Source organism: Astyanax mexicanus, chromosome 14 (genome assembly GCF_023375975.1).
Source record: "Astyanax mexicanus isolate ESR-SI-001 chromosome 14, AstMex3_surface, whole genome shotgun sequence".
Lineage (NCBI taxonomy): Eukaryota > Metazoa > Chordata > Actinopteri > Characiformes > Acestrorhamphidae > Astyanax > Astyanax mexicanus.
In genome coordinates, this window is record NC_064421.1 from 42,400,035 (window position 1) to 42,424,674 (window position 24,640).

At 38.1% G+C, this 24,640-nt stretch overlaps 1 protein-coding gene across 4 annotated transcripts in view; it reads left to right on the forward strand.

Moving 5' to 3' along the window:
• kcnh1a (potassium voltage-gated channel, subfamily H (eag-related), member 1a) overlaps nucleotides 1-24,640 on the forward strand; it is a 111,152-nt gene that overhangs the window by 37,190 nt on the left and 49,322 nt on the right. For all 4 annotated transcript variants that reach the window (XM_049464121.1, XM_049464122.1, XM_049464123.1 and 1 more), the window contains one exon: nucleotides 6,021-6,450. In XM_049464121.1, coding sequence (XP_049320078.1) covers nucleotides 6,021-6,450 — 430 coding nt within the window. The remainder of the gene's footprint in view (nucleotides 1-6,020; nucleotides 6,451-24,640) is intronic.

Here is a 24,640-nt window from a genome sequence, read left to right on the forward strand (position 1 = left end):
AAGCTTCTCAGAGCAGGAGTGCTGAACTAGGATCTTCTCTGGTATCTGATATCATCAAAAATAAGACAGGAATCCAGTTCTAGACCAGTTCTCCCACTGTCAGAAGCTTTTTTGATATTATAGCTATGGATCTACTCTAAATGATTCGCTTTAACTCTAAATGATACTATAATAGATTCATTGCCTACTATAAATGATTCAGTAACTACTATAAATGATTCAGTAACTACTAAAAATGATTCAGTAACTACTATAAATGATTCAGTAAATAATATAAAGGATTTAGTAAATACTATAATAGATTCACTGCCTACTATAAATGATTCAGTAACTACTATAAATAATTCAGTAACTACTATAAATGTTTCACTATCTACTAAAAAAGTTTCAATAACTGCTATAAATAATTGTCTGTCTACTATAAAGGATTTACCATTCACTATAAATAATTCCGTTACTTTAAATGATTCACCGTCTACTCTAAATGATTCAGTGTCTGCTATAAATGATTAAGTAACTACTATAAGTTATTCACTATCTACTGTAAATTATTCAATAATTAGCATAAATGATTCACTGTCTACTTTAAATAATTCAGTAACTATAATAAATGACTTACTCTATACTAAAATGATTCAATAGCTGCTATACATGAGTCACTGTCTAATAAGATCATTCAGTAACTACTATAAAGGATTCACTATCTACTGTAAATTATTTAGTTACTTTAAATGATTCACTGTCTACTATAAATGATTCAGGAACTGCTATTAATGATTCAGCATCTATTTTGAATTATTTAGTAACTACTACAAATGATTCACTATATATTGTAAATGATTCAGTAACTGCTTTAAATTATTCAATATTCTACTAAACTTCTACTATAAATGATTCGCTTTCTACTATAAATGATTCAGTAACTACTGTAAATGATACAGTAAATACTATAAAGGATTCAGTAAACATTAAATAGATTCACTGCCTACTATAAATGATTCAGTAAATACTATAAATGATATGGATACTAATGATATGGATAGCACTATACACATTGTTATTACTGCTATAAATTATTGAGTGTCTACTTTAAATTACTTAAAAGCTGCAATATATTATTTATTATCAATTATAAATGATTCTCTGTCTACTATAAATGATTCAGTAACTGCTATAAATGATTCAGTAACTTCTATAAATGATTCAGTAACTTCTATAAATTATTAATTATGTACTGTAACTGATTCAATATCTACTATAAATGAATCAGTAGCTGCTATAAATGATTCAGTAACTTCTATAAATTATTAATTATGTACTGTAACTGATTCAATATCTACTATAAATGATTCAGTAGCTGCTATAAATGATTCAGTAACTTCTATAAATTATTAATTATGTACTGTAACTGATTCAAAATCTACTATAAATGATTCAGTAGCTGCTTTATATGATTTCTAACGCTCAGTAAAGAGCATGTCACCCGTCTGAAAGAACACAACAGACTGAAAATACAGGGTTTGACTCTAGCTCTCTGATTACATTAGCAATGCTGCATGGTCTCGTCACCACATTTTCAAAAAGACTCACTTCTGAAGCACAGCGGTTGCAAACTAAAGGCCATGAAAGAAAAGAAATGCATATTAAATCCTGGATCATTCGGGAGTTGCTAGGGGAAGTGAGCGAGGGCCTGGTGTTCTTTCTTTTGGATTTGGAATCGAGCCACTAACACAGTCTGCTAACTCTGATTACACTCACACACATTTCTCTCCACTGATCTCCAGGTTTTTAATTGTTGTACATCGATTATGTGTACAGCTGCACGTTGTATATGTGTGTGTGTGTGTGTCCTGCTCTGTTGTCTCAGTGTGTGGCTTTAGGCCGTGTATTAGTGAATATGTGTGTGTGTGTGTGTGTGTGTGTGTTGTTTTCTGTTGTGATGTACATTTTGTGGTGATGTCTTAGCCACTGTTTTAATTCACACTGATTCAGATGGAACAGCAGGCTCTATCGATCCCTAGTATTTTTCATTTGTACTGTATATTTCAGGTTATAAAAAGCTCTGCAGTTTTAAATAGTAACTACACACTCAGCTTATTATACAGCCAGTTTTATTTAGTGCTATTAGAGTAGAATTAATGATCTTTGGGGTGCTTGGGAAGAAATTCAGGCCATTGTTTCTGGAAGTTTCTGAACGTGTAATTAAAAAAAAGAAAGAAACAACATTGTTTTGGATCAAATTTGTGCAAAAAGATGAACATGATTAATCCAGATTATCCATTTTAATTGTTTATTCCAGATTGAATACTGAAAAAAGGTGCATACTAAGTTAAAAAATAGAACATTACACTTTATTTATGTTCAGTAGTTAAAAAAAAAATAAGGATAGAAAGTTCAGGATACGAAAGAACAAACTGTGAACCTCAAACTCTGCTGTTCCTGCTTTAAATAAAAATAGTAGGCCAATTTCTAGTAAATTCCTAAATAAATATGTACTAATTAAAGTAAAGGATGTCAGCAACTTCAGGAGATCATGGCGTTGTTGATACTGAACAGCAGCACATCACCTCTAGATTCTGCTAGATCTAAGAATACTGGTTGCTTCGGTATTCAGGCCTCATGGCTTTTCCACTGCCAGTGTCTGTAGAAAAGAAGCTCAAATTCTAATCACTAGGCTAAAAGCTAATGCTAGCTGATTTTACCTTTTTATCATCTCTTCTCTCTATCACCCACTCCCTCGAAAAGAACCCAAACTGTACTCCCGCAAATCAAAACACACATCAGTAGGGAAAGCACTGGCTATTTTTTTTAGTTAGACTTGAGAAAAACAAACATAGAGAAACAAGTTAAGGTAAGGCTAAAAACTCCTGTAGGTGCACTTTAAATCCTTCAGTTCTCCCAAAAAAGTGTCAGTGCTCCTTATAATCCGGTGCGCCTTATGTAATAATTTTTACCAGTCAGGTTGTAAGAAGCAGTAAAGCCACTCTGCTAAAGTTAAGCATTATACAGGAGTTTCAGTTTAGTTCTCCGGCAATATTAGCTTTAGCCGCTAACTTTGCTAAGCCTTAGCTTTTTTTGCTGTTCAGAGGTGAGTATTATCAGCCTGTAGCCTGCTGCTAACCCTGGCTAGCACTGCTAGAGCAGTATTAGCATTAGCCAATAACCACGCTAAGCCTTAGCTCTTTTGCTCTTCAGAGGTGAATATTATTATTATTATTTAGCCTGCTGCTAAACCCGGCTAGCACTGCTGGAGCAGCATTAGCATTATCCACTAATTGTGCTAAGCGCTAGCTCTTTCGCTGTTTAGAGGTGAGTATATCTGTAGACTGTAGCCTGCATGTTTACTGCTTTAAAACAAGCTTTGTGGGAAGAACTGATAGCTGATTTTACCCTGGGTTATCGGAACACTCAGGGTTCCTCGGTGTAGCACCGTTGGGCGGCATTTACTAGCGCTAGTGGTTAGCCGCTAATGTTAAAGCTGCTGCACCCAGGCTTAGTTGAAATCTGGAAATTTAGGTTTAAACGGAAGCAGTTTACTCCCTCAATTAAAACGATTTCAGGAGATAAATCTTTGTAGATTAACATTCAGTGCTCTTTTTTTTTTGTTGTTTGTTGTTTTCTTAAGAATTACGGTTTTGTTTACTTAACTAAGCTTAGCTTTATTAGAAGGAAAACATGGCGACACCCCTGTTTCCTACCAGTGTCACATAAAGCGCATTATATATGAAAATAGACCAGAAAATACTCTATATTTACACTATAATACTCTATATTTGACTATAAGTCAAGTAATTTAACATGGCAATATTTAAGGTTCACAGTATGTCAAGATAAATATAGTGCACTTAAACTCTAGGGCACATAAACACTAGAACCCTAAAACAGAACCCTCTTTATGCAGGTGTTTATGTAACTATATATGTGCATCCTATTTAGACTGGAATATGAACTCAGACGCGGAGAGGAGGTCACTGTGTTCTATTTGTGTGTAGTGTTATCCACACAGCCACCAGTGAGGTGCTATTTAAGAGCTCTATACTGGTCTCGTTAAGAGGCACATTTCCTTGGCACATTTCAGCAGGTATTTATAAATATGGAGAACATGCTCGAGAACAGACAATGCTCTTTTGTTTGGGTAGAAGAATAGAAAACATACAGACACACTTAAATACAGAACTGGCCAGAAGTCTTAGAATCGGCTATATAAAGCTGTTTCTGTGGGTGAGTGGCAAGTAAGTGTTCATATGCCTGGAATAAGAACTACAAGTAGGACAGAATGAATCAAAGAGTAGAAATCAAAAAGGAGCTGAAGGAGGATCTTCAAACCAGCCATAAGAATTGAAACTAAAAGCATCATATTCATTATTTTATTTTTTACATTGTTGCTAATGCTAATTTGTAGTAATTCTGATGTCATTTAGTGTTAAACATGCAAAACAGACTAGACCAGTCAGACGTTTGAACATACCTTCTTATTCAATGTTTTTAGATTTTTTTTTCTACATTGTAAATGAATACTGAAGTGATCCAGACTATGAAGGAACACTGTATAAGGCAGGGGTGTCCAAGCGAGGTATTTTAGAAATAGAATGAAAGTTGGCCCGCTGTTAAGCAGGTTTTTATAATGTGAGATTCAAAGTTTGAACGCTAGGTGTCAGAAACGGGCAAAAGAGTCTAAAAGCGGAGAGAGTGCACATTTCTAGCGCAGAAAAACGGGCCAAAGAGTCAAAAAATTGCCGTAATTAAGGAGTTTAGAATTAAGAGACATCATGAAATTAAACATCAATTTGAAAAATCTTAGTTTACACAACACTGTCAAAGATAAAGATAGTAAGTCGAGTAAAATGGTGTGTAAATGAAATAATCAGGAAAAAAGTATTATTTAAAGTGGTATATTTCATTATTTGTTTTATTACAGAGTCTGTGGCCCGTGACTTCAAATATATTTATCCTTCTGGCCCCCAACAAAGAAAGTTTGGACACCCCTGGTATAAGGAATCATGTAGTAATTTAAAAGTGTTAAACAAACCATAATACTCTCCAAAGTATTTAGATGCTCTTATCTCAGGTGCTGTTAACTTGTGGTTACTGAGTTGGGCTGCGTAATATTGGGAAAGTTTTACATTGCAATCTTTTTTTTTTAATGATGTACAGCTCTGGAAACAATTAAGAGATCACTTCGGTTTATGAATCAGTTTCTCTGATTTAGCTATTTATAGCTATATGTTTGAGTAAAATGAACATTGTTGTTTTATTCCATAAACTACAGACAATATTTCTCCCAAATTCCAAATAAAAATATTGTCATGCAAAGCTTTCCGACCTCAAATAATGCAAAGAAAACAAGTTTATATTCATTTTTTTATTTTAAGAGTTCAGAAACCAATATTTGGTGGAATAACCCTGGTGGTTTTTAATCACAGTTTTCATCATGCATCTTGGCATCATGTTCTCCTCCACCAGTCTTACACACTGCTTTTGGATAACTTTATGCTGCTTTACTCCTGGTGTAAATATATTTAAGCAGTTCAGTTTGGTGGTTTGATGGCTTGTGATCATCCATCTTCCTCTTGATTATTTTCCAGAGGTTTTCAATTTGTTAAAATCAAAGAAACTCATCATTTTCAAGTGGTCTCTTGTTTTTTTTCAGAGCTTTATATTGCGATATTAAACAGTGCAGGACCCGTGGTGTCACCAGCCCTGTCCCCATCAGAGATTCTTGACTCTTGACTTATCCTGGGCAACAGAGGAAACTCTTGCTCTTCCTTTTCTGAGGCGGTCCTGATGAATGCCAGTTTCATCATTATTATAACCTCTTTACAACACAACAGAGGGAGCAAAATGGAAAAAAAAATCTGAAATAAATTTATATTTAAAAAAAAAACATCTTTTTACAACACCGTCACACTTTCTTAAACAAAAAAAAAAATCCAGTTAAAGAGCATAAGATACGTGATGAGAGTGATGGGAGTGACTTTACATGTGATTCTTTATTCTCTGTCTCTGTTTGTTCATCTCAGGGCATCAGCAGCCTCTTCAGCTCTCTGAAAGTGGTGCGCTTGCTGCGCCTGGGCCGGGTCGCCCGCAAGCTGGACCACTACATCGAGTACGGCGCGGCCGTGCTGGTGCTGCTGGTGTGCGTCTTCGGCCTGGCCGCTCACTGGCTGGCCTGCATCTGGTACAGCATCGGGGATTACGAGGTCATCGACGAGGAGCGTAACCTGGTGCGTAAGGACAGCTGGCTGTACCTGCTGGGCGAGACCATGGGCATGCCGTACCGCTTCAACAGCAGCGGCTCGGGCCGCTGGGAAGGCGGTCCCAACAAGGACTCGGTCTACATCACCTCGCTGTACTTCACCATGACCAGCCTGACGAGTATTGGCTTTGGCAACATCGCCCCCACCACTGATGGAGAGAAGATCTTCGCCGTGGCCATGATGATGATCGGATGTAAGTAGTGTGGAGTTATAAAACCGCATTTCCCATGAGCCCCTTTGGATCGATACTGATACTGTACTGGCTTGTGCTGCATTCATGACAACTAGGAACTGGGAATTATCTTAATCTCTAGGGTGTAATAAAATATCCATATTGTATCATATTGCAGTATCTTGTTCTGCAATACTACAGTTCATATAGTGTTGTGTGTTCAAACCCCACCCACTCAGTAGCTGTGTTACAAGTTTGAAATAGACCTCAGTTACTCAGTTACTGTAGTTTACACTTGTCTCGGTGTTGTGATGGAGCCGGCATGTGCTTGTGTAAGCCCTGTGCGGCTCCTGGACGGCTTCGCCGGGGTGTATGAGTGTGTGTGTGTGTGTGTGTGATGACTCACTGTTGACTCGTGTCTGACTAAGCGAGAAATGACGGATGGTTATTCTCATATCGCTGTCATCTGTTGTTGTGAGAAGATGGAGTGAGTAAATATGGCCACAGATGATCGCGAGGAGCGACGAAAAGGAACGGTAAATTCCTTCTGGAATAACAAAAGAAAACATATGCTGCTCGACATATTTTTAAAGGCTTGATATAGTGCAATTACTTTGGTTAATTCGATTTACAGTTTTAATGCGATTTTTAACATGGATTAATCTCGATTTAAAATTTTTACATACAGACATTTTATGTTTTTGATCTAAAATATCTGAAAACGCTACTCATTTCTGAAGTGTTAATCCGTCTTACCTGCTTACCAGCGCCTCCCACGGACTACCCTGTGCATGTTTTCTAAACATTGCGCTCCGAGGACTGACCTTGTACCTGTAAGAGGTTACGGCACTTTTAACACAAACACTCGGTGCGATAAAGCATATATTTAGTTAGAATTAAACCCTATAATTTCTAAAAACTGCAATTTTACCTCACTACTGTACTTCAGTACTAAAATGCTGTATCTGTATCTACTGGAGTATTCTTTTAACTTCACTACTGTGCTTAGTGACTGCCCACTTTCTGTTGTTAGGGTTATTTGGGTGATTTTATGGTATTTCAGAATAAGAAATCTGATCAGCATTAGCTGAAATTTGTTTCAGTGCATGTATACTATCAATTTCCCAGTTTTCTTATGCAATTGTAGCAGCTCTAACCAGATACCCCTCTCAAGAGTACACCAATCAGCCCACTACTTGCCCCTTTGGCCGTGAGAAGCTTAAAACAGTTTGATAGTAGGTATTTTCCTTCTGTTTTTTTCTTTCTCACTGATACACCTCTACCATATACAGTATCAGTCAAAAGTTTGGACACACCTAGTCATCCAGACTATGAAGATACTATAAATACTCTTATCTGGGGTGCTGTTAACTTGCTGTTTCTGACTTGCTGTTGTTAACTCCTTTAACTTAAACAGGAACTTCTTTCAAATTTCTTGAAAGTTCTGGTGGTCTGAAACACATTAAGAGGCAAGCTATTCAAGTGAATTAACTCTTGATAAGTTCAGCACAGCTGTTAACTGAAAGCCTGAATTCCAGGTGACTCTACATTATAAAACTGATCCAAAAACTGATAAAAAAAAAAATCCAGCAAAGATGTGCAAAGCTAAAGTTATCTGAGCAAGAGGTGCTACTTTGAAGAATTTAAAATATAAAATATATTCTAGGTTTTTTTTTTACACTTTTTTTTGTTTTTTAAATCATTTTATGTTTTTCTTCACAGTTTAAATGACTTCAGGATTAATCTACAATCTACAAAACTTTTTAAAATAATGAAAAAACACAGAATATGAATATAAATATTTTTATTATTAATATTAGGAGTTAAATACCCCTTAGGAACCCCTTAAGAACCCCTTAGGCACTGCACACCTATACTGGGACTTACTGTAACTAATCTATACTGGGGTATAGGTTCAGATAGTTGTAGAAGAGTTATAAAAGTTCATAGATGATGTGTAGGCTCAGGAACAGTCATGTGGTATGTGGTGAACTGTTCCTGTGAACAGCTGTTAGCCTGGTCTTGTGTCTCCAGAGCGTCGGCGGCGCGACGGCTCATCAGAGCGCGGTGGATCTGCCCGTGTCACTCTCGTGGCACAAACGAGTCGCTTTGCCTCTTTGATCTGTTTGGGAAATGTGATGAGACGGTTTTCCGTGCAGATGTGCTGCCCCTCATTGGCTGCTCCCGGGCACAGCTGGCAGTTGGCACCAGAAATGCCAGCTCTGTTGCCGTGGTAACCGCTGGCTTGGGGGAACTGGCGTGGAGGCTGGTTCAAAAATCAGACCGGGGTGGAAGAAGCAGACACACACATATACACACACACACACAGACAGATGAACAGATGGATAGCACCTACAGAGAAATTAGCAGCCATAGAAATACTTAGCTTGAATGTGCACAAATGTGTATGTTTTTCTTTTAGGACTGTTGTGCATTTCTTAATAAGAAAACAGTCATTAAAGTGTATTTAGTGTGGCTGATGACGGCCCACAGATAAAGCTGAAGCCGGGCTGCAGCAGAGCCGACACTGTCTTGTCAGCTAAAGAGCTTACAGCTCTGTTTACACCAGTTAGTTAACATTAGCTATTTTGTGAAAGTAACTAAAGGTTTAAATAGGATCTCCGGCGGATTCCGCGTTTCACAGAGACCTTAAATATACAGTAGGGAAGCAAGATTTGACAAGATATCACAACTCCAAAGAACTCATCTGATTTTATGATATAGAGCGAACTTTGGGTGAGTTTAGTAGCGTTAGTTTAGCTGTAAGAAATAGCTGTAGTTATCAATGCTGCGGGGAGAGCGGCGCCGCTACACTAAGCGATGCTGAGAATCTGACGTAAAGCAAAGTTTTAGAGTTAACTTAAACCTAGCACTCAGTGCTTTATCTTTAGAACTAAGGTTGTATCTCAACTAAGCAGGACTTAATAGAAACACCACAAAAAACAACTGAATAGTCTGTTAAATGTACTGTATTTTTCATGCTACAGTTACATCTGTACTTTAAATTTTTAGTGCCTTTATTACTGAATGTAAAAGATCGAAAAGTTTGTATATCTCTGAAAAAAGTGTGATTTAAAGAAATGTAATCCCAGCATTGAATCACAGTGACAGCTCTTTATTTAATTCAGTGTTTTTATTACAGAGGCACCTCACCTGCATCACTTCAAGGACTGACTGTCCTCATGCTGTTATATAATTTACATTGTTTCTGATCAGCACGTTGATGATGCTGCAGTGTGAAATCAGAGCGCTGTGACATGTCAGCTTTTCCGCCGTTCACTTTGAGCACGCTGTCAGATTTATAAATGAGAGGCAGCAGCGGCACGTCATGCGACTTTGCCTTATCACAAGCGATCTTTAAAGTGACATGCTATTTCAGGTGTCGTGTAGCCTTAAGCAGTGTTTCCACTAGGATTTTTTTCACATTCCAGTGGCAGTCCTGCTGCACATCAGAGCACTGTTATATCAAAGTCCTTATAGGCGAGTCAGTTCGACTCCAGTGAGCAGTGAGATATCTAAGGTCATCCTCCTATACGTTTAAATAGGGAGAGATCAAAATGCTCGAAACCAAATGTCAAATCATTCATTAGTCCATAGTTGAATAGTAGGGGTGTCACGATTCTCTAAATCCTCGATTCGATTTTATTTCCGATTTTAGGGTCACGATTCGATTCGATTGTCGATTTTCTTTTTTTTTTTTACAGCAGAGAGGCCTATTCCAGTTTTAGATTAGTCTATGGTCAGTCATTGGTTTGATTCATCCAATTTACAATATCTTATTTCAAAAGGTGATGAAAAGTGATACAAGTGATCTGTAATACACCACATTAGGCACTAATGGTCAAATTTAAATAATTTAATTAAGATATATATGTAATGTCATCTAGTGGCTTTTTTTTGGTAGCAGCAGTGTGCAATATTAAAACAGCAATGTGCAACATAACAAAATAAATAATAATAAAATACAGGAACAGTGATGTACAAAATAATAGAACAATTAGAGCCTTAACAAAATGAACTCTATCCCACTATAACAGTTAAACATGAAAAATAAGGCTTTTTTGATCAAGTTTTTTTTCTTTAATAAAGATATATTATTAACTTTATCTGAGAAAAAGAGGAGTCTTAAGGTACCAAAACTATTAACATATTTGAGGCTAGACAAAACAACTGTTATTTTTATATTTTCAAGTATTTCTTTAAGAAAATGAGAATGTTCACATTCTCTGGAGAAAGAGCTGCTCTTATTAAAAACACCCTAACCTTAACCATTAATCAACCCTAAAATATACTTCTACACCTAACCCTAACCTTAACCTGTACTTGAACCTAAACCCAGTCCTAAAATGTTAATATTAGAGTTTGGGTTTTGTTATGCCCAAAAATCCTTCCCTGGGCAGCAGAGACAGTTACTCCAACTACACAGCACATCCCACTGCATACATCCCAGTCCATATCATGTATTTATTTTCTTGTTTTGTTGAAGGCCAATGGGTAAGCTCAAACAAAGCCTCAAACAGGAGTGAGCTCAAAGATCTCTGCTGTGTTTACAAATCGTGCAGAGCAGCGTGGCGGCCGCATCCTCCTCCTCGTGAGCGGCGGAGTCACGTGTCTCTTTGTAGTCTGTGATGCAGAAAAAGAGGAGAAGTTCAAATGGAAGCGGAGATGTCGAGTCATTAAATATTCTGTCACATATCGCTGTAGCGCAGCCGCGGGAGAGCCTTTGACAAGGCCCGTTTTCATCCGAGGAGGAAAAGTCTTCTGCGTCTACATGCTCTCCGTCTCCATCTGCTTTTTTTTCTTCTGCCGGCAGAACAATGAGCAACAAGAATAGCTCCATCTGAGGATCCTGGCTCCACGGTAGAGGGGGAACTTGGCGCGGTTGCGCAATCCCGTGTTATTTTGGCCGCTTAATTATCCACACCACACGCAACAAAGAGGGAGCCTAACGGATATATTTAAATGTTGTGATTCTCTGCCAACTCTCCCGGTGTCTCTTCAGCGTGTTCTTTTCCATCAGAATCATTTAGATCTCCGCACAATCACTGGCATTTAGATTTGTAGACTGCACGGGCTGTAATTTACAGTAATTGCGCGTAATTCACAGCCGAACCCTTCATTACCGATATGTTCGTCCTCCTAACGAGCCTCGGAATTCAGCAACAGTGACTGGATTTCAGCAAACGATGCCATCAGTCAGCCTGATTGGCAGATGGACGGAGCAGAGCTGGCAGGATTGCGGCTTATGGAGAAAAACGCATTAGCAAAAAGTTCGCATCTGCAAAATGCTGACTTTCCAGGAGGAGGAAAAAACATTCCGAACTTTTATTCTCATTCAGTATGACAAAAAATGATTTTTGGAGCATTTCTATTGGTCTATTTACCATGCCGTTTGGAAATAGCATAAAAAATAGGGCGGTCAAGGTTAAAGCGTTAAAGCGTGCGTGATTAATATGGATTAATATGGAATCTATAAAGTATTTTTCTTACGCAAATTAAGGTAACACTTTACTTGGATGGTCCATTTGATGGCCTCTTTGATGTTCAACTGACATTCAACTACATGTCTATTAAATGCAAATGAACTGAAAGGTGTAAGTAAGTAAATGATTCTCTATTGAATATAACCCAACATTCAACTCTAACCAAACAATTATCTTAATATTTTAGGATTGGGTTTAGGTTTAGATTTTAAGCTTAGGTTAAGGTTAGGGTTAGGTGTAGGGTTCGATTTTATGGTTGATTAAGGCTTAAGGTTGGGGTTAGGTGTAGGGTTAGGTTCTATTTTGAATCATTTACATTCAACTAGAGCTGGGCGATTATGGCCCAAAAAAAAATCTTCGATTTTTTAAAAAATAATCAGATTTTCGATTTAAATCGAATTTTTTTCCCCTACTAAAATCGCCTAAAAGTCGCTAGAAGTCGCTAATTTGCGTAATGCATGTTTTTGAAGCTGTAAAGGTTTAACATTGTGAGAGAGAAAAATGAGTAAAAACACTCTAAATATGTTAGAAATGATACAAATGAACTCCAACAAATGAACAACTTCCGTTGCTTTTTAATTAGATTTGTCGCAAGTCGCTTTTTTTTTTTTTTTTTTTACAAAAAAGGTCGCTTGAGTGTCTGAAAAGTAGCTAAATATAGCAACAAAGATGGCAACACTGCTCCGCCGTCATGTTGTGTGTGGGTGGGGGGAGGGGGGTTGGTGTGCGCGGGAGTGAGGAAGAGAGGGGCGGGGCGGGGCTGCGTGCCGGAGAGAGGGGGCGGGGCTGCGCACGGGAGAGAGGGGCGGGGCTAAGCTCAGGGGAGCATCGTTGTTAAAAATAAAGCTCAGAAAAAAATCGATTTTCATAAAAACACATCGTCCTTAACTGTAAATTCGAATTCATCGATAAAGTTGAATTGCCCAGCTCTACATTCAACATAGGGTTAAGTTAAATTTAATGGACATTCAATTCAGTGTTAGTTGAATGTCAGTGTAGCATCAACAAGGCCATAAAATGGACCATCCAAGTAAAGTGTTACCCAAATTAAATACGCCACCCAGTTTGATCCCAACTTCCGCTGTACTCTGCCCTGCCCTCGCCTTCTGGAGCGGTTGTCTTGTGGTGAGAACGTGATCTGCTCTCGATCCGATCCAGCTGTCAAATATACTCCTTTTTAATTGAGCTAAAATGCTGATAAGGCGCAGTTTAATCTGATATACTGTATAAGCCAGATAATATACTTCTGTGAACAAACACTGTCTCTGCTGCTCCATGCTGTTTACACATGCAGTAATATGCAGCGTTCACTGCACAAATATGTGCTGCATGTCCCGTCTAAAAAGCTTAGATTCCCAAATTTCTCCAGCACTAAGGCTGGAGCATTAGCATTAGCATTATTGGCTAATGCTGCCCGACAGCTCTACACCAAAGAACCCTGAGTGCTCTGGTAAGCAAGGGTGATATTAGCTAGTGGGTCGTCCCACGTAGCTTGTTTTAACATGCAGACAACAGTGCGATATACACGCCTCTGAACGTTCAAAGAGCTAGCACGGTTAGCAGCTAATGCTAATGCTTCTCCAGCAGCGCTAGCCAGGGGTTAGCAGCAGGCTACAGGCCGATACTATTCACCTCTAAACATGAAAATAGTAGATAGTGGCTATTGCTACTGCATGAGATGCTCTGTAATTCTCACCTGTAGTAAATATACTATTTCAGTTTTTGGATTATAATCACTATGCATACATATTTGAGTTGATCAGTTTTAAGAGTATCAATCCTCTTATACCTCCAACTTCTGGCATTTTGATTTGCTGAGTGCAGGGCCGTGATTTACTGTGATTACATGCAATTCCAAGACAAACCCATCATTACTGAAAACTACTTTCTCAAGCCTGGGATTTCATCAGCAGTGACTGGATGTCGTCAGTCAGTTTGATTGACATGTGGGCGGAGCAGAGCCTGCTGAAATGTGGCTTACAGTGAAATGCTTTAGCTCATAACAAAACATGCTGCATATTGTTGCAGAATTGCACAAATCTCAAAGCTTTACAGAACACAGAAACATCTTCTAAAATGTTAAATGTTTTAATTGCATTTCTATTGGTCCATTCATCATGGCATCAAGCTGCTAAATTTATGTTCTATCAAAAAGTGAAAAAACAGCAATTTACAGTGGTATTAAAAGGGTTTGGGCACCCCTGATAATTTCATGATATTTGACAGCATGTAAAGGATTGTGTTAATAATGAATATTACACAATTGCATAATAAATACAGAAAAAGATAATATTTTTGCAACTAAATAAAACGAAAAAATATAAAATATAATAGACAAAACATGCAATTTATTGTGTTTAAAAACACAGACATTGCAAAGCCTCTATAGACTCTGAATAAGTGAAGTTATGTAAATGTGCTGACTGTTATGACATCATAGACTCAGTTTATTTATAATCTACAGGTTCCTGGCTGTGAACTGGGAGGATTTCCAGTCCTTTAAGTCAGGGGTGTCCAAACTTTTTTTGTTGGGGGCCAGAAGGAGAAATATATTTGAGGTCACGGGCCACAGACTCTGTAATAAAACAAATAATGAAATATACCACTTTAAATAATACTTTTTTCCTGATTATTTCATTTACACACCATTTTATTTGACTTACTATCTTTATCTTTGACAGTGTTGTGTAAACTAAGATTTTTCAAATTGATGTTTCATTTTATGATGTCTATTAATATTAAACTCCTTAATTACGGCAACTTTTAGACTCTTTGGGCCGTTTTTCTGTGCTAGAAATGCGCACCCTCTCCGCTTTTAGACTCTTTGCCCCGTTTTTCTGCGCTAGAAATGCGCACTCTCTCTGCTTATAGACTCTTTGCCCCGTTTTTCTGCACTAGAAATGTGCACCCTCTCCGCTTTTAGACTCTTTGGCCCGATTTTCTGCGCTAGAAATGCGCACTCTCTCCGCTTTTAGACTCCTTGGCCCGTTTTTCTGCGCTAGAAATGCGCACTCTCTCCGCTTTAGACTCTTTTGCCCTTTTTCTCTGCGCTAGAAATGCGCACCCTCTCCACTTTTAGACTCTTTGGCCCGTTTCTGACACCTAGCGTTCAAGCTTTGAATCTTACATTATAAAAACCTGCTTAACAGCGGGCCAACTTTCATTCTCTTTCTAAAATACCTGGCGGGCCGCTCCAAAAAAGGAAACGGGCCGCAAATGGCCCGCGGGCCGTAGTTTGGACACCCCTGATTTAAGTTGAACACAAATCCTCAGACTCTTCACATGAAAGATCCTCAGATAATAGTAATCAAATTCTTATCCAATCACAGCGCAGGCTTTATTTAGAGGTCGTCCACTGACTGGGTAATTAACGAGTGCGCACTGTCTAATGAGGACGATTAGCGCCGCTGCACAAACACGGCAACCGGCGCCATCAGTCACGGACACGAACCGCATGCTCTTACACACACCTCGCCACGCCACCACCCGCCAACAGCTGGCTCATTAGGGGGTCCTCCAGGGCCCCTCACTCAACTCAGTGTCTGAGAGGAGACACCATGATAAAAAAGGGAGAGAGAGAGAGAGAGAGAGAGAGAGGCTGCTGTAAAGGATAAGGATAAAGGCAGTAGAGAGAGAGAGAAAGAGGGGCTAATTGTTTCTCTGCCACTGCAATTAATAAAGCAGTCTAATCAAATTACACAAATCTCTATCTCCCTCTCTCTTTCTTTCTTCATCCTGTACTCTTCTTTTCTTTCTCTTTTCCTTCTCACATCATTTTCTCTTCATTTGTCTCTTCTCTTCTCTTTTCCCTATCTTTGTTCTTCTATTCTCTGCTAATCTCTTTTTACTCTTATTCTTTCTCTCACTCACTTTCTCTCCTTTCTTGTAATTTCTCTTCTCTTTTCTTTGTTCTTACATTCTCTTCTGTTCTCTAATTTCTCTCATTCTTTCTCTCACCTACTTTCTCTTCTTTTCTTTTTTTCTTCTCTTCTCTTCTCTTGCTCTTTGTTCTTCTATTCTCTGCTTTTTTCTAATTACTCACATTCCTTCTCTTCTCTTCCCCTTCTCTTTGTTTTTATATTCTCTGCTGTTCTCTAATTTCTCTCATTCTTTCTCTCACTCATTTTCTTTTCTCTTCTCTTGCTCTTTGTTCTTCTATTCTCTGCTATTTTCTAATTACTCACATTCTTTCTCTTCTCCTCTCATCTCTTCTCTTGTCTTCTCTTCTCTTCTCTTTGTTCTTATATTCTCTGCTGTTCTCTAATTCCTTTCATCCTTTCTCTCACTCACTTTTACATTTCTTGTAATTTCTCTTCTTCTTCTTCTTCTTCTTCTTCTTCTTCTCTTTGTTCTTATATTCTCTGCTGTTCTCAAATTACTCTAAGATTACACAAACTCTCTTCTTCATGTACTTTTTTTATGACTCTCTTCTCTTTTGTACTTTCTTCTGCTACTCTTTTATTTATTATCTTGTTCATTTATTTTCTTCTTGTCTTCACCATTTCTCTTTATTTTATCTATAGTGTATTTTTTCTCTTCTATTCATATTCATTTCTTCTTCTTTCTAATCACATCTCTTCTCTTCTCTGTATCTTTTCTTTGTTCTTATATTTTCTGCTGTTCTCTAATTACTCTCAAATTACACAAACTCTATTCTTTCTTCTTCTATGACTCTTTCCTCTTTTCTGCTTTCTTCTGCTACTGTCTTCTTTCATTTTTCTTGTTTGTTCCCTTTCTTCTAATATTTTTTCTTTTCTTCATTCCATTCTCATTTCTAGTTATTCTGTCTATTCTTCTTCTCTTTTTCTCTTTTCTCCTTTTTTGTTCTTATATTATCCTCTGTTCTTTAATTACTTTCAAATTACACAAACTTTAACACAAACATGTACTTTTAAATTCTGTCCTCTTTTCTGCTTTCTTCTGCTACACTTATTTTATCTTGTTCATTTCTTTACTTCTTGTTTTCTCCATTTCTCTTTGTTTCCTATCGTCTCCTTTCTTTTCTTCTATTCATATTCCTCTTTTAACATTTTCTCTTTTCTTCTTCTTTCTATTCTTATCTCTAATTTTCTTCTCTTCTCTTCTCTTCTCTTCTCTTCTCTGTTATTCTATTCTCTGCTGTTCTCTAGTTACTACCATTCTTTCTCTAACTCACTTTTTCTTTTCTTGTAATTTCTCTTTTTCTCTTATTCTTCTTCTTTTCTCCTTTTTTGTTCTTATGTTCTTTGCTGTTCTCTTCTTCATCATTTACGTTTTCTTTGATTCACTCTTTTCTGCTTTCTTCTGCTTACTACATTTCTCTTTATTTTATCCATCTCCTTTATTCTCTTTTATTTATATTCCTCTTCTAATATTTTCTCTTCTTATTTTCTCTTCTTTTCGTTCTTTCTATTTTTTTCTCTTTATTTTTTTATCTGTTCCTCTAATTCTTTTCTCCTTTTATTCTCTTGACTTTTATCCTTCATTTTCTTGTTCTCTCTGCTTCTCTCCTGTTTTGTCCATCTGTTCTACTCTTGTCTTGCTTCTACAATGTCTTGTCTGTTTATTAATTCTCTCCTCTTTTCTCCTCCCCGTGCTCTGTGGATGGTATGAGAAGTAAACAGTGTGTTTTAAATCTCTTTGTCTCTGTTAGTGGGCAGGGTGGCTCAGTGCGTGCTGTAATGACAGATGGTGCAGTATTTGCCTAATGAGCACAGGGGAGCGGGCTCCAGCTCAGAAGCTGGGAGCTGGAAAGCCCTGCTTTACTCCTGCAAGATTTCCACACATCCGCTAATGAGCTTCATTCCTCTGCTGCTCACTTTTGAAGTGTGGAGGCATCATCTGAGCCGAGCTGTAAGAGTGCAACAGTTGTGAGTCGTATGCTGAGAGGGGTCTAGATAACACTGTGACGCTCTGTTCTTCACTCTAGACCCTGCAGAACACCACAGACTCTGTTTAACTCACAAATTCATCACATACACCCATCTCACTTTCAGCTACTGAATATATAACCAGTGGAATGGGATGAGTTTGAGATACATTTGCTTTTTAGTGTTGGTAGAACTCATACAGTTCTCATACATTTGCTTTGTAGAGTTGGTGTAATCATGCGTTTGCTTTGTAGAGTTGGTGTAACTCATATATTTGCTTTGTAGAGTTGCTGTAACTCATGCGTTTGCTTTGTAGAGTTGGTGTAACTCATGTGTTTGCTTTATAGAGTTAGTATAACTCACATATGCTTTGTAGAGTTGGTGTAACTCATGCATTTGCTTTGTAGTTGTTGTAACTCATGCGTTTGCTTTGTAGAGTTGGTGTAACTCATGCGTTTGCTTTGTAGAGTTGGTGTAACTCATGCGTTTGCTTTGTAGAGTTGGTGTAACTCATGTGTTTGCTTTGAAAAGTTGGTGTTACTCATACTGTTCTCATACTTTTGCTTTATAGAGTTAGTATAACCCACATTTGCTTTGTAGAGTTGGTGTAACTCATGCATTTGCTTTGTAGAGTTGGTGGAACATATGAGTTTGCTTTGTAGAGTTGGTGTGACTCATGTGTTTGCTTTGTAGAATTGGTGTAACACATTTGCTCATAACTCATTTGCTTTTTAGAGTTGGTGTAACTCATGCATTTGCTTTATAGAGTTAGTATAACTCACATTTGCTTTGTAGAGTTGGTGTAACTCATGCATTTGCTTTGAATAGTTGATGTTACTCATACCGTTCTCATACTTTTGCTTTGTGGACCTGGTGTAACTCATGCGTTTGCTTTGTAGAGTTGGTGTAACTCATGCATTTGCTTTGTAGAGTTTTGTTTTACTCATACCATTCTTATACTTTTGCTTTGTGGACCTGGTGTAACTCATGCCTTTGCTTTGTAGAGTTGGTGGAAAACATCAGTTTTCTTTGTGGAATTGGTATAACTAATAAATTTGCTTTGGTGAGTTGGTATGAGTAATAAACTTACTTTGGTGAGTTGGCGTTTCCAAACACTTTTCTTGGGGTGTTGGTGTAGCTCATGGAATAAATTTGCTTTGGAAATTTGAGGTAATTCAAATATATTTGCTTTGGATTAATTGTATAACTCTTTAGAGTTTTAGAGTTTTGATATGACTTTGGTATTGCTTTGGAGTGTTGATGGAACTTGTTTATTCACTTTTATGAGTTGGTGTAACTTTTACATTTGTCTTGATGTGTTGATATAATTCAAATCGTTGCTTTAGAGTTGGTGTAACTCATAATGTAATACATTTGCTTTTGTTAAAAATAAAGCAATGTAGGAAAGCCCACCATTAATCTACTGTCAGAGCCTCACAGATTGCTGGGATAGATGTAATAGAGTGGGAATTTAATAGGAGGGAAAATTGTATTTATTTATTTTTTTTAAGAGGACTTAGAAAGAGATAGAACGTAATGGATTGGGTAGTAGGCAATTGGGCAATTGGTTCTAGAGTGTCGGGTGTGTGTGTGTGTGTGTGTGTGTATGTGTGTGTGTGTGTGAGACTTAGATAGTAGATATGACAGAGGCACAAGCAGTGGGGCATTGGGTTCTCGTCTGTGTTATAAATAAATGAACACAATAAGATGAAGTCATAATGCTCTGGCTTCCAATCAGCTGCTTGTTCCCATGCAGTTTGTGTAGTTACTGTAAACCGGCTTTCTGTAAGAGGTCTATATAACACACGCCCCGTTCGTCCCCATGTAATACTCAACATATCGTCACGTTGCCCAGCCTATCCAGCGGTAATCAGACATATCCAATTTCCGTAACTGCGTGCTAAGCAGGCAGAAGTGTACACCAAGCAGATTGGAACCAATTCAATACCCTTTTCCAATCTAAGTGCCAGACACCATAGAAAAAAAAAGCAATAAATCCTGGCCTAGCCCCCGCCTCAGGAATGCCAGCACGTAATGGGAGTAATTCCAGGGACTTGGAGGGGGAAGGGGGGGGGGCAAGGAGTGGGGAACGGAGAGTGAGATTAGCCAATCATCGCTCTATTTTTAGGGGAGCTGAACTGAAGCAGAATTCATGTTGCATGATGAATTTTAGATGTGCAGAATTCTACCGGTGCTCTTAGGAAAGGATAAGCACTGCTGTAGCAGGAAACGCAAGACCGACATTATTAGATATGATATCAGATACTAGTACTGCTTGAACATTTAATCATTTATTTACCAATTAATTTCTTCAGAAATCAACGGTATTTAACATACAGCATCTTCACTGTTCTGGAAAAAAAAACTTTCCATCATGTTGAAATCATGTGGAACTTTATTGGGAGGTAAAATCTGGTGTAAAATAGACTTTTGCTGTAGTAAAACATGATAAAAAGTACTTACCTTTGATGAATTGCACACCTCCGTTCTCCCACAGCGTTCTGAGATTTTAACAGATTGTCCAAACACTATATTTTCCACCCTTATCCAGCAAATCTGAAGAGCCCTGTCATTTAAATCAAGGCATTAATAACAAGTAATAAAAAGTGCACAAGAAGCTTATTAAATACCACTGTTTACATCCCATAACTCTAGCTTCAGCTCCGTGTGCCGCCATTATTGTACTGATAATGAAATATAGACATAGAAATATATATACATAGATTCTGCATTGCCTGCCTCCTGGTGTAGTAGCCGGAGCCAGAAGGCAGACTATGCAGAATCTATGTATATATTTCTGTCATTATCAGTACAGTGATGGCGGCGCACGGAGCTAAAGCTAGAGTTATAGGATGTAAACAGTGGTTTTAATAAGCTTCTTGTGCACTTTTTTAGTTATTAATGCCTCATTTTAAATGTCAGGGCTCTCCGGATTCTAGCAAGGAGGTGTGGAGCTACTTTGAGTTACTGGATAACTGCGGAAAAATCGATTTATCGGGGCAAATTATGCCCCGTGTCACCCAGTCTGAAGAGTGTTTGGACAAACTGTCAACTGAAATATCCTCTTACAGCATACACAGTTAATCCTGTTGGATGTGATTGGTCCTTCTTGGTGGTCTGCTGACATTACCCTGGATATTAGGCTCTTGATACATCACAAAGACTTGCTGTCTTGGTCACAGATGCTCCAGCAAGACGTGCACCAACAATTTGTCCTCTTTTGAACTCTGATATGTCACCCATAATGTTGTGTGCATTGTAATATTTTGAGCAGAACTGTGCTCTTACCCTGCTAATTGAACCTGTCCAACCCCTGTATATATCTAAAGAAATAATTGCAACTGTGATAACAGTTAAGGTGGAATGGAAAATTACAGTTCAAAACCACTTTAATCTTTTTTAATGTTGCATAAATGTTACATTACTTTCAGTTATAGTAGAGAAAATGTTGGCACCTATGATTGATCTGTGGTCTGCCTCTCTGTTAATATGTGTGTTAATATGCACGCCCAGTTCCAGTGTGGTCATGATCTCCACCACACTCTTCAAACCAGCGAGTGAACAATTAATGTCAGGTCTCTCACAGTCAATCATCTCTACAGTGGACAGTCGTACATCACTGGACCTGTCTCACACACACACACACACACACACACACACACACACACACTCATCTCACACCAACACAGAGTCAATTATGCATGGTTTCAGATCACTGGACACACACTCAGCCCTTCTAATGAAAGCTGCAGCAGTTTAATCTCATAGATGTTGTGGATAATGAACAGTAGAGTGTGCCTGTTCATTGGAATTAATGTGTCTGCATGTCTGTCTGTTGCTGTCAGTCACAGAAGACTATGGGCCCTATTGTACACCCTGTGCTAATTGTCATGCTCTTTGCTATCTTACACCCCATTAACAGTCTATTTTCACGCCTTGTGCCCAGTCATTAAAATAGTGTCAGAGTTTCGGAATAAATCTACACTGATGTGGGTGTGGTGGTCTGGAAGTAAGGTGTGTTCTGGTCAATTTCTGGCGTGTTGCTAGTTTGTCAGCACAGGTGAAAGCACAGGTGCTCCACTGACTGAAATAAACCTTTACTTTACTAATTACTAACGGTGACTGTAAAACAGAGACTGTAAAAAAAAGATGGATGCCGTGTCACCGTTCCCATTCATTCAATGAAAATGAAGCCAAAATCTTCCACCATGTTGGCTACCTGATACCCGAGTCTGCGCAGTAGAGACCAGAGGAGGGAGAAAGACTCATTTAAATAACCCCGCCCCTGAGGGCTGCCTCGAGGTCACAGGCTGCGGAGCGGAGCGGAGCGGAGCTGACGGTCTGTTATTGGTCCCGCCCATAACCAGCCCTTTTACAATAACCACACCTTTTTTTAATAGAGCTGAATAACGTTTTAAAAAACGAATTCTGTGGGGAAAATGTGACAATATAAGCAGAGGATACACTAGCTGCTGCATTTAAATAATGGAGGTAGAATTACAGTATATTAGAAAAAAACGTGATTGAAAGTTGTCTGTTTTGCCATTGAAACCTATGGGGATGGGTGGGGTTACACAGCTTTCTGAAATCGAACAGCAGGGGCCGCCCGACCTGTGGTGGCTTCACTTTTGAGAGACGATGCTCTGTCCAGCTATACACAGACTATGGGTGCACCCAGCATGCTGTACACCCCGCTCATTAAACACAAACACACAGACACTTGTTGAGTTGAAACCTGACTTTTAACTCAACAATAAACAGAATAAAGAATAAAAATAACATTGCTGATCCCTTAAATAAGATGCTGGTGTATCTTATCTTACAGGGTGAACACACACAGGTCAGTGTCCTCTGCTGAGACACACAAAGAGCTGTGCTGTTAAGATACTAACATGCCAAAGTCAGAGCTCACCTGCTTCTTAAAGGGAATGGCAAGTTGACACACTGATTGGTTTATTTCTCAGGACACCCAAAAAACACCCACGATTAATTAAGATAATTAGTTTATGCCTTTATTTTGAGCTGAGCAAGGCGTATTTTTTAAACCCCCCTTACAATACTTATAGCTGATTGGTGGAAACTTCACACTAGGCCTCAAGCAGCATGGACTGTGTGTCTCTCCACTCTCAGTGATGGTTTGGACTGACGTGTCATCTGCTGGTGTTGATCCACTGTGTTTTATCAAGTCATTTTTTTAGAAAGTTTTTTTTTGCTGTTTTACAGCACTTCATGCTTCCCTCTGCTGACAACTTTTATAGGGATGTGGATTTCATTTTCCAGCAGGACTTGGCAAACTGCCCACGCTGCCAAAAGTACCAATTAATCTTATAAAATACATTTGTAATTTCTGCCATAATCATCAACAATAAAAGAATTGTAATACAATTTCGAACTGAATTACTGAAATAAAGTAACGTTTTAATGATATTCTACTTTTTTGAGATGCAATAGCATACTACATAAGGATCATGTTATTACATAGAGATATTTATAATATGTATTGGTCATTTTAATATTACATATAAATACTTTTTTTTCATATTTTTTTCTCATGGTCTGATCTTTTAGAAGATACAAACGTGTGTGTGTGTGTGTGAGAGCAGTAGACGTGTGCTTTGTGCAGTGGTCTGAAATCATGCATAATTGACTGAGCTGCGGTGGGGTTGGGTAGGGTGAGGTGGTCCTTTCAATAATACATGTCCACTTTAAAGACAGTGAGGGTGGGCACTGAACGGTCCCACTGCTTTTTAGGCTTTTCTTTCCACTGTAACCCTGTAAAAAACCCAATCTCTGACTCAGCACACTCTGTACAATGTGTGTGTGGGTGTGTGTGTGTGTGAGAGAGAGAGAGAGAGAGACATGTGAAGACATTCACTGTCAACTCAGCTCCTCTCCGCTGTCACCTCCAAGCCAAATCTGTCCCAAATCCAGCCGAGTCTGTCACTCTGCATGCCTGCACACATAACCTCAACCTCACACACACACACACACACACACACACACAGACACACACACAAACACACACACAAAAAAAAGACAATGCCCTAAATCACACTATTTAACACTACAAATGGCTCTGCCTGAGGAAAAGGACTGGTACTGAACACAAACCTGCTTCTGTGGGGTATATTCCCGCCTTTAGGGGCGGAGACAAAGCACATGCCCATCATTTCAATCTGACCAATCATCTGCACTCCCTGTGAAAAGTCCTGTGAGTACACCTGGTTAATTCAGGTCATCTTTATTTATGATGGATGTTTAAACAAAAGTAAGTTTTAACTAAATTACTGTACAATAAAAAACTAAATATATTTTTCGTCACTGTCCAATGAAAAACACTTATCTTTATTTTTGTCGATTTTTATTTTACTCCATAATTTAAACAGACGAACTGTCCCTAACACTGTGCCAAAATTTCTTGATGAACGAACCAATAGAAACTCTTCAAATTACCTGAAATAAATTCCTTTTACATTGACTTTAATTGAAGTTCATCAACTTTATAAAGTTTTTTCTCTCTGCTGTAAAGTTGCTGTTTTGGAGAGAAGTGTTTTTTTCATTGCACAGCAACGATATACTAATTTACATATAGCTCAGAAAATATTACTAATTAAAGAAACCAATAAAAAATGAACTAAAAGTAAATAAAACAACAAACCGTACAACCTAACAATAAAACCACGCATCACAAGATGCTTCCATTATGGTAAAAAAAGGTAGTTTACTTCAAGTAAACCAATAATAATCCCATAGATCTGTAAGCTTAAATTGACTTTTTTTTTTGAAAATGTGCAAATATATTTCGTACCAGTCAAAAGTTTGGACATACCTTCTCATCCAATATTTGTATTTATTTTTTATTTTTTTCCTACATTGTAA